Source organism: Equus przewalskii, chromosome 9, assembly GCF_037783145.1.
Source record: "Equus przewalskii isolate Varuska chromosome 9, EquPr2, whole genome shotgun sequence".
Lineage (NCBI taxonomy): Eukaryota > Metazoa > Chordata > Mammalia > Perissodactyla > Equidae > Equus > Equus przewalskii.
Window position 1 is genome coordinate 60,564,272 of NC_091839.1, and position 16,766 is coordinate 60,581,037.

The 16,766-nt window shown below is 46.1% G+C and overlaps 1 protein-coding gene and 1 long non-coding RNA gene across 17 annotated transcripts in view; both read right to left on the reverse strand.

The window, feature by feature from the left end:
* Positions 1 to 594: 594 nt before the first annotated feature.
* LOC139073375 (uncharacterized) lies at positions 595 to 7,264 on the reverse strand. Of its 2 annotated transcripts, none has more exons than XR_011522030.1 (4): positions 7,126 to 7,264; positions 5,927 to 6,056; positions 5,069 to 5,432; positions 595 to 2,213 (listed from the first exon to the last, which is right to left on the reverse strand). It is a non-coding gene; the product is annotated as an uncharacterized lncRNA (long non-coding RNA). The 2 variants fall into 2 exon arrangements; XR_011522031.1 differs by lacking the exon at positions 7,126 to 7,264 and adding an exon at positions 6,344 to 6,522.
* A 4,721-nt stretch (positions 7,265 to 11,985) lies between these two features.
* Positions 11,986 to 16,766, reverse strand: part of FYN (FYN proto-oncogene, Src family tyrosine kinase) — a 204,486-nt gene continuing 199,705 nt past the window's right edge. For all 15 annotated transcript variants that reach the window (XM_070556836.1, XM_070556842.1, XM_070556838.1 and 12 more), the window contains one exon: positions 11,986 to 12,660. In XM_070556836.1, the coding sequence (XP_070412937.1) occupies positions 12,452 to 12,660 (209 nt within the window). In that variant the 3' untranslated portion in view covers positions 11,986 to 12,451. The remainder of the gene's footprint in view (positions 12,661 to 16,766) is intronic.

Genomic DNA, 16,766 nt, shown 5'->3' on the forward strand with positions numbered 1-16,766 from the left:
GGAAGCTTGGGAAGGGTCAGAGGTCAGTGTGAGATGGTGAACTTTGCTTCAGGATTTGGGAGCCTCCCTCCCTCCCTGGGCTCAGGGGCAAGGGGTTGGCTCACCCCATGACCTAGAACCCAAAAGCCAGCCCCCTGGGCCAGAGAGAGCCTGGGGCACTCAGGCTTGGGGGAGCATCACGCCGGGCATGTAGCAGGGTGAGCAAGCCCAGGGCTGAGCCCCAGGCGGAGGGCCCAGGAGGAGCTGTCGGGCCCACTGTAGTCAAGATCCTGATCAGGGAATTCTCACACATTTGCAAATGCAGCTGTCTGCACATGCAGCTGCTTTCTGTTCTCGATATGGGTCCACAGGATCTTGAACTTGAGTGGACACATGTCCGCATGCAATACAGACACACCTTCTCCTGAAACATTTGAGGCCAGGCATGCTTGTAACTCCGACAAAGGGCAGCACTCTTCAGGTTCCTGGGCAGCAATGGAAGCTTCTTGTAAGTCAGGCCTTCCAGTTTACCAGCCAGTTTCAGCAATAGGCGCGGGCGCTTTAACTTTAGACAAGAACAATCCTAACACAGTAAAGAGACAACAGACTCTCCGCCAGGCTAAAAGTTTCAGAAAGTTTTATATTACAGCACCAAATCCAGTGTTATGGTTCCAATCAATTCAGGAAATAAATGTCTACAATTTATTTGGGTCTCTAAGACTCAGAACTCTTGGCCAAAAATGTGCCCTTTGATCTTCATCCCTTTAATCTGAAGCATTCTCTAAATGCATTTCCATTTTAATGAACAACGCCTTATATTGGCATGATATTCTGTGTTGAAGAAACTCAGATTGTATTTTAGGATTCCAACTCTTGGATTAAAATCAGTATAATATCCGAGAGCCTAATGTGTGCCAAGTTCCTACCCTCAGTGAGCAGAGAGACAAAGAGGAAAACTCAGGGAAGAGTGGGTGGCGAATGCTGTGGAGAGACAAGAAGCCAAGTGTGGGGACCTCTCAGGAGGGAGCTATCACTGTGACCGTGGGATCAGAGAAGGCTTCAGGAGGGAGCAGATGTTTGAGCTGGGCCTCAAAGGATGGAGAGGCTGTTAAGAGGAAAGAGGGCAAAAGAACATTCCAGGCCAGGGGAAACGACTGGAGCAGTGCAGAGCATGCTTGAGGAGTTGTAGGCAATCCAGTGTAGCCAGGATCTAGGGTGGGGTTATGGGAGAGATGGAGAGATGAGGCTGGCAAAACAGCTGAGCTGGACTGCAGTGGCCTAAACACTCTTGAATTAGCTTAAGTGATGAGATGGTCTTCTGCAAGGGTTCGTGCAATCTCACAGAAATGGCACTCAGGAAATACAGCTGGACCTCCAGATACAGGAGCACGGACAGCAGCTGTTGCCAGTCACCCCTTCCCTCGCGGCCCATGATCTCCAGCTACTGTTCCCCCTTTGTCCTGGTTCCTTCCATGCAGACGGTGTCATCTGCCCCCCCATGGGGCCAACTCTGGCCCTGACTCAGATTAACCTGTAGGCCAAGTGTCCATCACTACAGCCTCTCGATTCTTGGTTCCAACCTGAAGGAGACAATATTAGCTAGGGGCTGGTCAATGGATTGGTTCCTCCTGGTCAGGTGTCTGCCCCTGGTATCATTCACCTGTTCTGGTTGAGGGGAGGGTCACGTGGTAAGAATGTGACCTTCAGCAGAGGGCGTAGTGTTGGGGGGAATTTAAAGAAGAGGTGGGGGCTGGGCAGGCCTCCAAATGTGTCTTCTTCCACTAGTGGGGCTCAGTGGGAACCATCACATTTTTTGAGAAGGAGAACAACACAGTCAAAGCTGTGCTTTTAGATTATTGTCCAACCTGTGAGCAACAGACTGAAGAGGAAGGGGAGGTTGCCCACACGGATCAAACGACAACCGTGTACCAAGCACTATGCTGCATGCCGTATGAATATCACTTTATTTTGTCTTCACATGAGCCCATTTTACTTCTGAGGAAACTGAAGCTAAGAGGCTTGGAGACGTGAAGTCACGTACCCAAACTCACACCACTGGTGAAGTGGGAGAATTGGGATTTGAACCTAAAATTGGTCCAGACTTGAAATCCACACTTTTCCACCACACCAAGCAGGAAATCAGCCAGGACAGCCTCTCACGGACGTCTGCAGGTGCCTCATGCGCCACAAGTCCACATCAAATCCGTCATCTCCTGCTTCTTTTCTGGTCTCCTCTGGAAGGGGACAGACCTATTTTATCTCTGTTAATGCTATCACCATCTACCCAGTCACTCAAGCCCAAGTCTCTCTAAATCTCAGTTTCCTTCTCTGTAAAACAGAGGTAGTAAGAAGATGTCCCAAAGCTTGTGAAAATTAAGTGAGATGATTCTCATGAAGGGCTCAGAACCGAGCTTGGAGCTTGGCAGGTGGAGTGTGCAGAATGGCAGAGAGAGCCCTCGATTGGATGTGGGGGACAACAGGAGCGTCACTTGGAGTTTTATTTGTCTAATTCAGGAGTTGGCAAACTTTTCTATAAAAGGCCAGATAGTAAGTATTTTCAGCTCTGTGGGTCATACTGTCTCTCTTGCAACCACTCAACTATGCCATGGTGGGGAAAAACCAGCCAAAGACAACACGTAAGTGAATGGGTGCGGCTGTGTTCTAAGAAAACTGTTATACAAAAACAAGCAGGGGGTTGATTTGGTCCTAGGGCTGTAGTTGGCTGTCTCTTGGTCTTTGTTCTGGCTCCTTCCATGAGGGTGGGGCCGTGTCTGTTTAGTTAATAGATTTTTCTCCAGGGTCCAGCATGGTGCCTAGCACATAGTAGATCCTCCATAAATATTTGTTAAAGGAACGATTAAACGAGAAACAAGCAGCAAGAACAAAAGGATGGCTGAGAAGGGACAGAACTTAGGGGATCATCCAGTATCAGCTGCAAGGTTCACTGTAGGAAATAGAAACCATACTAGGTTTTTTAAGCAAAAAAAGGTTTAATATGGGGAATTACAGACTTGGTGGAAGAGCTGGGAGAGAGGGCTTTACGCTGGTCCTCCGGGGATGACTCTCAGAATGCAGCAGAACCAATCAGCCACGAGAGCTGCCACCTCTGCCACAATTAGGAAGATGGGACTTGAGAAGCTGCCACGGGAACTGTTGCCCTTAAGAACACCGTGGCTGCAATACAATGGTCAGAAAGTGGTCAGAAAGCCTAGAAGAGCGTGCCACTGCTGCCGCCACTGTGTCTGCCTGCTTGTTGGGAGGTGGTGTCTAGCCACTGCCACCTCCACAACAGACTCTTGACACCCGTGAAGCTGGAGACTGGGCATCAGTGGCTCCATGATCTTGCTTTCCAGCAGAAAACAGTCAAAAGCTGTAAGAAACTGGCTTCCACCTCACTTCTGCCTTCTGAACTTTGTGCAAATAAGTCTAATTGGTAATAGCGTAATTGATCCTCATGATCCTAATGGGAAGGGAGTCTGGGAAATGTAGTTTTTAGCTTCCTCAACTCTGCAGCATCAGGAGGCATCCTAGAGAAATGTGGGAACGGATTCACACCACGTTCAGCCCAGCCTGTACATTCTGGTGATCCATGGCTGCAAAACGAACCATCCCAAACTTAGTGGCTTAAAACCATAGACATTTATTTCACTCAGAAATTTGAAAAGTGGGCAGGGCTTGGTAGGGGCAGCTTTCCTCTGCTCCGTGAAGAGTCAGCTGGGGTTGTTCACTTGGTGGCTTGACATGGGCTCCGCCATGTGAGCAAGCCCACACGGCCACCTGGGAGCCCAGGTGCAGAGGAACCCAAGCCCCAGCTGAGCTCCTGGGCGGCAGCTTGCATCTACTGACCAGCCACGTGAGCCCCCATGGTGAAAGCGGCTCCTCCAGCCACATCTGAGTTGCCCTGGTGACACCGTGGGGAGCAGAGAGGCCCCTGGGAGCCATGCCCAAATCGCAGACTTGTGAGTAAAATAAACGTCTGCTTCTGTTTCTGCTAATAAATTTTGGGGTGGCTTGTTTTGCAGCAAAAGATCACCAGAACGTGCAGGTTGTGCGGAATGTGAAGGAGGTGGGGGGAGGGGAACAGATGGGGTAAGCAACAAGAAACAAAGCAGCCAAGGCTGAAGAGGAGTCATGGTTGACCTAATACAAGTACCCTGCTCCCCGGTACCCCCAACACTCAGACTTAGGAGATTCTAATGGCGCTCTGCTACATTTCCATTTCCCCTACTATTCTACCCAGTGTGGTTTGGGCTGCATCCGCTCAGCCAGCAGGCCAAATCTAGGGCTGACTAAAGAGCCCTTTACTCTTATAAGTACTGCTGCCTGGGGGCTCTTTGTCTCTTTCAGAAACTGCCCCTCAGCAATTTGTGATCAAGGCTCAAAGGTTTAGATTTTGAAATTGCAAACTGTCATAAAAAGGCAAGACTGACCTACCGTGGCTCTGAGTTTTACAGACTTCCAAGGTAACTCAGGTGGTTTCCAACTACAGCGTTGTCTCATACCGCGGTGCCAGTTGTGTACTGCACAATTCTAGGGGGCACCATTCACATCATCTCTTGGCATATCTATTACAATAATTTTCTGGCTGATGGCAGCAAAGTGTCTTGAGGTAGGATAGCTTTTTCCAATTTGCAAAAAGGCAATTTCTAGCTAGTGGCAGGAGGCATAGGGAAAAACCTAGTGTCAGATAAATCTTAGGCTAGTGGCAGGGGTAGGAGGGAGAGAAGCAAAGAGTGGGGAAGAGTATTAAGACTTGGGAAGGCCCCTTTGGCCAACCAAAATGGGCACCCGAGAGAGAAGTATGGAGATTTATGAGGTTCAAGGTTCAGCCTCGTGGGGCCAGCAGGGTTACAGAGGAGGCAGGATTAGGACAACAAAGAGAAGCAGACAGAATCAGCCACAGATTTGCCCTGAAAGGTCAAAAATCTAAGGGCTAACTTTAGTAAGTAAATAATGGCCCTTTGTGGAGAGACGAGGATGAAGAGAATGACTGAATATCTAATGAAAACTCTATAGTTCTCGTGGGGGTGGGGAGCAGGGGTGAAGGATGGGGGAAGGAGGAGAGCGAGGAAAAGCAACAGTGACTGACCCGGGAGGGCAGCGTCGAAGTGAAGGGTGGCTGGTTCACCTGTGGAATTCCACCCCACCGCCGACAGCTCTGGTTCTGAAGCCTACATCAGTCACGGACAAACACCATCACTCATCGCAAGAGCACAGCTTTTGAATGTCAACGTGGATTCCGTGACGACTTTTCATTTCAGAGATCGTAGGTGGCAAAATCGTTATAGTTGGAACAACGTTCTTCATTTTGCATTTGATTCTGAAACAGAATCCTGGCCAAGCGAAGTTTTTTGTTCTATCTACGCATCTTCCAAGGTCTCCTTCCGCTGCTTGCACGTTTCTTTTGTTCTCGGCTTGCTGTTTTAAGCATGGCAACATTTCCATTTTCCCTACTATTCAAAAACAAGTACTTATTTGAATTAGAGCAGAAAAATACTGACTAGAGGGAAGCCTTGCTTTCCCCTCTCGCACACGGTGAGGTCATGGTTTAGTGATAGCAACGACAATGATTGATGCCTCACACTTTCACATAGAGACCTTCAACGTATCGACAAACAATTTCCGAAATTTGCAGGGGACGGGAGGGAGGTGAAGTGGCTCACACAGGATTGTGCTGATTACAGCCTGATTTCTCCTCCCCTTCCCAATTATCTCACGAATTATGCTTTGGTGAACTGTACTAGAGCGGTTCATATTTTAAATCAAACCAAAGTCCACTGAAGTAGGAAAATTATGCATTTTACATAAATGATGTGGGAAAATTATTATTCAATTTTTAACGAGGTTCTTCCATCACTTTGCTGTGCACAATGTAATATGGTTAATTTACCAGAAAGCATTGTTATTCATTCCCTAATTCTCTAGGCAACTGCTGCCATTTACTTACCATTTCCTTGCTGCTCTCTGGGAATTGACAGACCTTCTGGCTCCAGTTAGGGTGGTTTGGGTTCCAGAAAGATCTCCAGAGGCTCCGCCTCCCTCCTGGTGTCTTCCTGCACTCACCCCTTGGGAGGAGTCTAAAAATGAAAGGATTCACATCCCTGGATTTAGTTTATGAGTGGCTTTAAATAAATCCTTTTGTAAACATACACCAAAAAAAAAAAAAAAAAAAAGATAAAATCTCTTGCTATTTAGTAATATTTCCCCACAGTATTACATGTACGCTTTTCATGAAAAACACTATCTGAATAATACCCATTTCATTCTCTCTTGCTTCCAATTAGCTACTCATTGATTCTTACATAGCAAGCACTTGATAATTAACCAAAGGGAAGAAAATTCCAAAACAAAACGACCAGAAGACCTCACAACTGCTAGTGTACGCCTCCCTTCATGAGTTTACATGTTGCACCTGCTCACGACACTTCAAGCAAAATAGTCAGTAGAGGGGAGGAAAAAATGCAATGGGCTCGTAAATGGGAGAAAACCCCCACCACTTGTTAGGAAGAGAGGCAGAGAGGAGTCGTTACAAGCCTCTTTCCTGGCAGTTCTTTTATTCTCATGCTCTATAAATATAGTTCCAACTACATTCCGGCGGGGACACTGGAGCCAACGACCTGCCTGAAACCTCACTCTCTGCCCTTTTATGGTGTTATCTACCAGCCTCTCCTGTGAGCAGCTCACTAAGAGTAAATGATGTACTGATATACTTTTTAATGTGTGTGTGTGTGAGAGAGAGAGATTCAGATTTTTCTTGGCTTGGTTTTGGTTTTTTTTCACTTGGATGCATTTGCTGAGTATCTTCTATATTTAAAGCATGAGCTTGCCCCTAACGGGGGTTGGGAATCAGAAGAAAACACATCTAAAGGCAAAAAATAATGGACCTACCATTAAGCAATACATAATCTACTTCTCCATGTCCTTTAAGACTAAGTTCAGGCATCGCCTCCTCCAGCAAGCCTCCCTGCACTCCTCACTTTGGGACGGATGGCACTCCTCTGCTACCACCTGGCAGAGAGCTTACTGCGTCTATCTTCTATGCGTGTCCATCCTCACTGGACTGGCTTTCTAGCGCTAAGCACAGGGTCTAGTCCATAATAAGTACTCAACAAATGTTTGGCGAAGGAATGAATGGTAAGTCCTTACACTTATCCACAGTCTTATCTGCCATCATCCCATTGCCTTGAATAGTCTTGGCAAAGGACTTTTTCATCCAAGCTCTGGTTTCTTCCTCCTTGTCCAACGTCTCCATCCTGTCTACTCCCATTTGCTACCATCTTGGACCAGCAGGCTGACCGACCAGACCTTCCCTTTTAGGTGGCTCTGAATGGTTTTTTTTCTTTCCATCATCAAACCCCCTCATCTTCTGTCCCGTTCTCAGTCAGGGGGCTGTTCTTTGCTGAGTGAAAAAAGGGAATCAGATAAGAGACTCCATATTAAAGGGAGTTAATGTTACCTCTCCCAACTACAATATTTTCATGTTGGCAGTAATATTTTATGGACAACATCTTCACACTGTGATTCTCAAGCAGGGCACAGGAATGACTTCCCAGGTCATGCAGAGGGGTGCCAGTGACACTACAAGCCATCACCTGGTAAACAATGCACAAGCTGAAGGTCTGGGAAAATAATTTTATATGAAGACGAAAAATGGATATTTTAGAGAGAATATCAAGTTATCATAAAATTACAAGGTTAGAGTGAGACCTTGAAGGCCCCAGGTCCCAGAGGGTACAAGTTTATTCCCATTGGTGTTGGGATGAGTCCTGGGGAAAGGTTTGGGAAGCACTAATGATGTTCAGTCCAGGCTATAGACTGGGCCTTCAAAACATATATTGAAGACTGGTGGCCACACATTCACAACGGGCAGGGCTCGTGTCTCGGGCAGCTCACAGCCAATCCCAGTGTGCTCAGTAGCTTCTTGGGTAAGCGTGTCACTCGCAGGTCAACCATTCGCCCCTTGGACAGCATGATCCATCTGACCGTCATCCATCCAACCATCCACCCAACATCCGCCATCAGCTTATCATTGCTCTAGGTGCAGGCAGAGCAGTGGTGAACAAGTTAAGCAGTTTCTGTTCTCAAGGAACTCACAATCTGGCAGGGAAAATGCATTAAAAGAAGTCGTATTCTCAAACACATTATTAGAAGAGTAGTAAGTATTCTGGAAAGGAGTATAGTGTTCTGGCTGCTGGGGAAGCAGTCATTTGTCACTGATCACATTCTCCTTAGAATAGTTGCTGCCACACTGGAAAACCACTTATTTTTATTTTCAGTCCTCAATTTTTAAATAAAGGTATACTATCCCCCACTTCCATGGGATTCTGAATATTTGGCATGTTCAGAAAGAATGAGGTACAATCTAGGAATTTATTATGAAAAATTTCTGGGAATATAGGTATATATAAATTATGAAGTTCTATTTCTCATTTCAAAGATAGTAAAGATACTAATTTTTCATTATTTTCTTCTCGGTAGTTGTAATCTGTTTTTGAGAATTAGATAAAATAAACATATATTATTGGTACTTGCTTTAGGAAATCTGTACCTCACAATATCATTTTTAGAATAAATTTACTTGAGCTCTCTTCCCCCCACCAAATTATTTCTTTCCTTCCTCCCTTCCTCCCTTCCATCCTTTTCTCTTTCTCTCTCACCCTCCCTCTTTTCCCTCCCTCCCTCCTTTCCTTTCTTCCTTCTAGCAAATAGTTTGGACAGTCTAATTGAATTCCAACAGTTTAATATATAATGGTAAGAAAGCCAACAAAAGTCATCTAACCCCATTAAAATACCTTTCAGGAACAAATTGAACAAACACCATTTTATCCAAATACAACTTGTTAGGAAATGTTTACCCTGTCAAGTGAAGTTCTCTTGTGCCGAGCCATGACAAAAGAACAGATGACATCCCTTATGCCGTGGGCTTCAGTGCAATTCTCTGCGTACTGCTGAAAACCTTCCCTTCTTTCAAGACTCATGGAAGACCATTCCAATTAATATGGTATATACATTCTTAGGGTCCCCTAGGAAATATCAGGTAAGACTTTGCAGTTCCAATGCTACTAGAAAAATCCTCTGGTGCCAAAATTTAGCCACAGGAGGATTTCTAGCTTTCTCAAGGCAGGTAAACACCCTCTGGCACTTGTCAGGAAATCTTCAGTAGTGTGGCTGTATTTGAGGCATTATGAGCACCCTTAACTTTTCTCGTGGATCTGCCTGGTTCCCCATACACCTTTCTTTGCCATGACCAAGGCACTGCCAAATGCATCGTTTGCTTCCACCTACACTCTGATGCTATCACACGTGGGAGGCCCCACATCCACTACAGGTTCTCCGTGAACCAAGCCATCTCCTAGCCATCAGGTCACCGTGAACCAAGTGGCCTCAGAGGAGAGTGCGAGCCTCAGTGAACACGGGAGAACAGAAAGCATTCTGTCACATTTACAATGTCTGGGCTTTGTCGACTTGTCTTCTTTCGTAGGTTTATTATTTGCTTTTAAGAAGGTAAAAAGAAACAGTTTATTAGGAAGGCTCCCGATGCAGCACAGCAATGCCAGATGCCAGCTCTCCTGCGAGAACAGAGCAAGTACTCATTCACTACAGATCACTACAGACAAAAAGTCTTTCACTGTTGCTTGCTGCTGAGGTGCCTTTCAAGATACTTTTCTTTCTTCACAAGAGAACTTTCTGGTCAATGAATTCAGTTCCCTCACCTCAAGCTTCTACAACTTGTGAGGGAGAGGGGCTTTTGGGGAGGTGCTGGGCCTCCCCGGAGGCGATGTTTCATTTGCCTGGACTTGTCTACTCAGGCATTTCTTGACAGCACATTAGTTTCTTGGGGAAAAAAAAACCTGCAAACATCTCTGATTTCTTTGTATTTATAGCTACTCTTTTACTTTTATTCTGCAACCCTACTCTAAGTGTTCCAGAATAGTCCTGGCACGCTGCATTTCATGAGTGCCTTTGAGTTAAGTCAAGTCCTTGGTTGTGTTTCATATGAGAGAATACACAATAAACTCAACTGATGAATTAAAGGCTACTTTGGTTCAAAGAGATCATGTTTTTTCTTAAAGAATCTCTGTTTAAAACAGGTTGTCATGACATTTTCAGATTTTCTTGAACAACCAAGTCAAAAATATAAACAAAAACCCTCCAGAGAATATTTTCAAATTATCCAACCTAGTGGGATGTGAAGATTAAAAACAGTGATCTTTAAAAATATCTTGGGGCCAGTCTTGTGGCATAGTGGTTAAGTTCATGTGCTCCACTTTGGTGGCCTGGGGTTTTGCATGTTTGTATCCCTGGTGGGGACCTAAACACTGCTTGTCAGGCCATGCTGTGGCAGTGCCCCATATACAAAATAGAGGAAGATTGGCACAGATGTTAGCTCAGGGACAATCTTCCTCAGCAAAGAAAAAAAAAAAAACTAGAACGTGTTAATAAATTGCCCAGTAATGTGATAATAATTGTAGGTAATAAGAGCTTTGCACCAACAGCAAATCTTACCCAACCCCCTCATTTTGACAGACAGGACCTGCAAGCAAGAGATGCCAGGTGGCTGCTCGAGGTCCCACAGCTGAATGAGAGCAGAGCCAGGCCTGGACAGTTAGCTGTTCTATGCACTGGCCCTTTGACCACACCAGGCTGTTTTCTGCTCAGCAACTTCATTACAGAGGTGGAGGGACACAGGGCAATATATACACTGACTCCAGGACAAGAAAGATTCTTCTTGTAATTGTCTCTTTCTCCTACAAGTGGGACACAGAAAATTCCAGTTAGAGAAAATTTCTGATAAATTAAAATGTTTAGGTATGCCTCATCTTGCTTTAACAGTCCTCTGAATTAGCTAGACAATAGCCTAGCCTTTCCGAGGGTAAAACAAAAAACCACTCCAGGTGTTCTGAACATTTCTGTCATCTGGAAATCACTGCACAACGGTGAAACCCACCACATGACTCCTGACAACCTGGTGTGGGGACAGATACGTCACTAGAGTACCTTCCATGATTTGATTTAAACAAATGAACAAAAAAAAAAATTCAAATGTAAAATGCTCTCTTTTTAATTACTAAATTAAGAAAGTTAAACAATTTAAAAATGTAAACTCACAAATAAATCATAACAAAAAAGGAATTAAGACTTCAGAGTTGCTACTCAGTATTAAAAACCCAATAGAAATAGGCTTTTTGATTTGTTGTTAAACAGACGTAATTCAAGCTTGGTACAAACAGTAACTAAAAATGTAATACTTTTTTTTTTTTTGTGCATCCCCGTGAAATGTAAAGTAGTGCATAGTTATTCCACTGGAGAACTCTTGGACATAGAGAAAGTCATTTCATTAGCAGTACAGGACATTTAAAACACTTATCTTACAATGGGAAATGTACAACCCCCACCCTCACCTTCCCCGTAAGTTTTAGTTGTATGAGAATTCAGCAGGTTGCCACGACTACAATGCTATGGGTTTTAGACCATTTAAATGTGGTTACAATGTTTATTAAATTAAAAAAAAGTCTGAAACACTTCAGCATTCGTATTTTTATACAAGAAGTTTGTGTGGTATCCGTTTTCCAGTTCCCCCGGTGGTACTGGCCGTTTGCTTGCTTAAATATGCTCAACTCTTAAGTTTCAAGAACAAATCGCAGTTTAAGTTGAAGCAAATACTGGAAACAGAACTTGGGAAGTCAGCGTGGGGGCTGCTGAAGAGTCAAAGGAGCAGCCACCAGAGGTGCAGTCATGAACCAAAAAGTGCAATCCAAATCAAAAAGAAAAAAAGAAAGAAAGACTCATGCTTTGCAAAAGCCAAAAAGGAGGCCACTGGTTTTCAGAATGACACCAGTGCTTTTATGCTGATTTTGCCGGAAAATCTTCACTCCGGGTCCCGAAGCTTCGTGGCCCAGCTTGGCCACGGTCTCCACGTTAGCACCCACATGGTGTGTGTACAGGGATGGATATATGATACATATTCATGTTTACAAAAAAGAAAAAAACGAACACCTGTCCTGATTGGTTTTTGTTAAAACATGAAAAAAAATTTTATTGTTTTAGACAAAGAGGCCACTTTTGGAAAATAATACTTTTTTTTTTTTAGTTGAATCAGGTGAAGACAGAGTTAAAATCACATAGGATTTGCATTTTAAAAAAAGGAAAGCACGAGGAGGATCGTTGGCACTGGAGTAACTATTTACACTGAACAGAGGTTTGGCCTTTTACATAACATCGATACAATGCATTTTCCAAAGTCTGAGAAATAACAAGATTCTGTCTCGTATGCTTCACAGAGGAGGTTCGGATTTGGGGACAAGTGTCATTAATGAGGGCCATGGAAGTTCGTCAGCTTCAGAGTCACATGCAATCTGATCCTGGACGGTTCTGGCTGCTCTGCTTGGAGCAGCTGGCTACGGAATTGGAAGCTAATGGGGAGGGGGCGGGGAAGCCTCCTGGACGAGGCCTCTCTCTGCAGACCCGGGTCTTACAGGTTTTCACCAGGCTGGTACTGGGGCTCTGTCGCCGTGAAGTAGTCCTCCAGGAAGCCCTGCAGGTACTCGAAAGTGGGCCGCTCTTCGGGGTCCTTTTTCCAGCAGTGGATCATGAGCTCGTGGAGAGAGATGGGGCAGTCCTGCGGACAGGGCATCCTGTAGCCGCGCTCCACCTGCTCCAGCACCTCCCGGTTGTTCATGCCTGCAGAGACAAGGGAGGTGAGAGCGGGCCCCTCCAGCTGCGGGCCGCGACCCCTGGCCCTGGGCCTCCCCCCAACCCCTTGGCTTCTGCTTTGAGCCTGCATGGGGTTAAAACATGCTGAGGGCCCCCATCTCATGCAGAGCGGAAGCCTACCTTACATGGGACACCCCATCACTCAGAAATATAAAAGAAATGTGCTACTGATACACGGAAAAGCGCAGACAACGACTCTCCAAAGTGTTACAACTGATAGAAGCCAGATGCAAAAGGCAACGTACAGTATGATTTCATTTATACGAAGTTCTAGAAAAGGCAAAACTACAGTGATAGAAAGCAGATCACTGGTTGCCAGGGGTGAGGGAGGGGAATGCCGCAGGGGCCTCAGGGGCCGCGAGGGTGGTGGAAAAGCTGTGTGAGGGTCGGCAAGCTCTGCCCGTCCGAGCCAGAGGGAAGATGTCTTAGGTTTTGCGGGTCGCACCCATCTCTGTCGCACATTCTTCATGTTTTTCTTTACAATCCTTTAAAAATGTACAAAACAAGGACAGGATGGGGGCTGGGTTTGGTCCACAGGCTGCAGTCTGCCAACCCTTGGCCTACATCCTGTATGTGGTGGTGTGACTCTTTATGTTTGCTAAAACTCACTGAATTCTTAAAATTGTTGAATCCTATTGTATGTAAATTACACTTCAATTAAGCTGACAAAAAAATATGAATGAAGCAGACAAAAAAAAAATCCATGGAATGAAAAACACTGTCCCTTGTTTATAGTGTCGATAAGCTCCACTGATAAACTTCATAAATTAGCTGTCTTTGTGCCTGGGCAAGCTCTTGGTGCCCCACCATCTGAGATCTGTCATCATGCCACCACGGCTGGGCACCATCCAGCCCAGTGACCCCGAGGTGCTCTGAGGTTTGGTGACTTTGATGGGGAGACAGGGTGTCTCCAGGGCCTGTGTTTACTGATGCTGTAGGACAGGCCATCTATCATTTGAGACCTTTGTGACCCTCTGGGGGAGCTGCCTCACGTCGGAACATCGGGCTGTATGGCACTAACAGGAGACATTTGGGGAGATTGCTAACCCTGGAGAGAAGGCAGCCTGCCTGCATGTTGGCCTTCTTGACAGAACAGGAAATACCACACTTGGGGTGAGGCGAAGGCCCTGACCCCTTTCCCAATCACTGCCAGGCACTATTCTCCAGTTTCCCTTCTTTTTTGTGCCATATCATGTTCTGCTATCACCTGCCAAGCCCTTGTACGTTTTGGCTGCTTCTTGGCTGCAAGCCTATAATCTGGAATCCTCCCCAACTGCTGACCCAGTTAATTTATGCGAGCATGAACGTGGGCTCAAGCCTTACAGAAGCCTAGATTTCCTCCCCTCTCCCTCAGGAACATCTCCAGCAGGAGAACTCAGCAGGCGCATGCAGCAGCTCCCTTTACTTCTGGAGGAGGTGGCAACCAGCTCTCTAGGACCCTGTAAGCCTGGCCAGAGGAGCTGGGCTCAGAGCACAACCCTGTCACCCTGGGGAGGGGACACTCAGACTTTGGGATCTATTGCCAGTTCTCTCCATTTTGTGGTTAATTTTGGAGCTGGGTTTGTCCTGGCTCTTTAGCTGTCAACCATGGTCCTATCATTCACGTGCTGGTCCAAACCCTTTGGGGATGCTTTCTTAATCTCTGCCACTATAATCTCTTATTTTTTATTAATTTTTTTTTTTTAAGGAAAATTAGCCCTGAGCTAACATCTGCTGCCAATCCTCCTCTTTTTGCTGAGGAAGACTGGCCCTGAGCTAACATCCATGCCCATCTTCCTCTACTTTATAAGTGGGACGCCTACCACAGCATGGCTTTTGCCAAGCAGTGCCATGTCCGCACCTGGGATCCGAACTGGTGAACCCCAGGCCACCGAGGTGGAACATGCGCACTTAACTGCTGCGCTACCAGGCTGGCCCAACCACTAAAATTTCTTGAGGTGATGAAATCCATATATTATTGCTGCTGGGTTGAAGTAGGCCTTCAGTTTAGTTATTCTAACATAACCTCACTCACATTTTGGGGGGGGGAATCCGTCTTTTAGGGAGAGGGGTTTGGTGAATGAGTCTGGGTCCCCTGCCTCCACGCCAGGCCTGATCTTACAGGTACCTCTCCAGTTTGGTGTTTAGATAGCTCTATGGCGAATTACCTTAAATCCTCCTCCAACTGCTGAAAACTTGCTTTAAAAACTTGGGATGGGGCGAGGAGCTGGAGGCAAGGGATGGAACCTGGGGCTGCCAGGGGAATGTGCTGCAGTGCTCTGGACTAACGGTGAGCGACAGAGGCCAGCAATGCCTTATCCACAGTTCCCAAACCCAGGACACTCTAGACACCAGTTCTGGTAACTCACTTAGCATCAAAACTGATCTGAACTCACCTCGCTTGGCCATAATACCTGACGTGGGTGTGAGGCTATTTATTGTTTTTATTTATTCCTGCATATTGCTGCAAAATTAAGAATGTATTTGAATAGAGAGTGCCGCTCCAGGCTCTCCTAGGGTGTTATGGTCTATGCACTGCATGGACTTCCTAAAAAAAAAAAAGGTCTGATTCTGGATGCACATCGAGTCCCAAGGGTTTTGCCTGGGAGGCCCCGGCCTGAGTGACAGCAGTCACCACACTCCAGCCTGCCCAGAAAGGTTAGGCAAGGAACATAGTCACACACCAGGACCGGCCTTCTCCAAAGCGCGTTTACTTTGTATTTTAGTATCGTCCTTGGTTTCATAATACTCACAAGCCACATGGCCTGAATCTGCAGAAATCACCCTGGCCCTGGCCCTGGCCCTGGCCCTGGCCCTGCCCCTGCCAGGAGCCTACAGGAACTGGGGGAAAGCCAGGCAGAAGGTCTGAAGCTCAGAAGGTCTGACAGGCCCTTCTGGAGCCTATAACCCCCCGAAAATACCTTCTAATGCTTTATTCTGGTACTGAGACTCTGCCCAAAATGGCACCGCAGAGTTTAATTAATCATTCTCCCCTTGCCTGGCAGAGCTTATGTCAATAAAGGTTTCATTTCATTAAAAAACAAACTGCTCAAATGGAAAGATTTCACGTGTCTTTTTAAAACTCTTAACTCATTCTCGTTAATGGAAAGTTTTATTGGCCACTTGGGTCAAGCCTATTTTTCCAGGGCTGTGCCCAAGCCTCGGACGCAGCGGATACAGAGACTTGACCCTCAGCATGTAGCATCTCCCGAGGCTTCCTGGGCAGTGTGGCCAACGGAGGGAGCTGTGACTGGGCCCACGCAGGGCAGGCCGCCGGCAAGTCTACACCGCCAGCTCACGGGCCCTCTCCTTCTCGCTCTCCACCTCCTGCCTGCCCCCCCGCCCCCTCCTCCTCTGCTTCCTCTTCTCACGCCTCCTTCTCCCCAGGCCTTTCAAAGCACGAGGAGCATACATAACTAATTCCACGCACCGGGCCAAGTAGAAACATATCAGTTCAGCTTTGCCAGAAAAGTGGGCTAGAAGACAATGCACTTGGCCGACAAGAGCAATCTGAATGGGATTAGCTCTTTCCCACCCATCCATGAGCCAGAATCCACACGGGCTGACCTGAGGACCGGCACTTCACAACGGACCTCCCCACCAACAGCTGCTCATTAAGAGAGGCCCGCTTAGGAAGGCTTAGGCTAGTTTTTATTTTACAAACAACAGGTAAATTAAGTGGATTGTGTTCATAGTTTAAAAATAGTATTCTCAGCTCTAAGAACTTTGAAAATCATATTTATTTCAAGAATTCATTTATTAGCAAATTGTGTTTTACTCTGTATACTACTATAAAGAAGGGCCTAAATATTTTTTCTTTTTAGATGGTTTCGCATTTTTGTTACAAAGAAAACTGTTATTTCCTCTCTTTTAGCCACTTTTCCCAAGATAGTGGCTTGATCTAACACCTGGGAGGTGAAGGACAGGTACCAAGGAAGGGAATACATATGAGCCTGAGTGCCAGCGTGGACAGAAGGGAGTCTTGAGGGACACAGGGATACCAGAAGAGAAGAATCTTTTTTTTTTTTTAAGATTGGCACCTGAGCTAACATCTGTTGCCAATCTTTTTTTTCCTCCTTCCTTTTCTCCCCAAA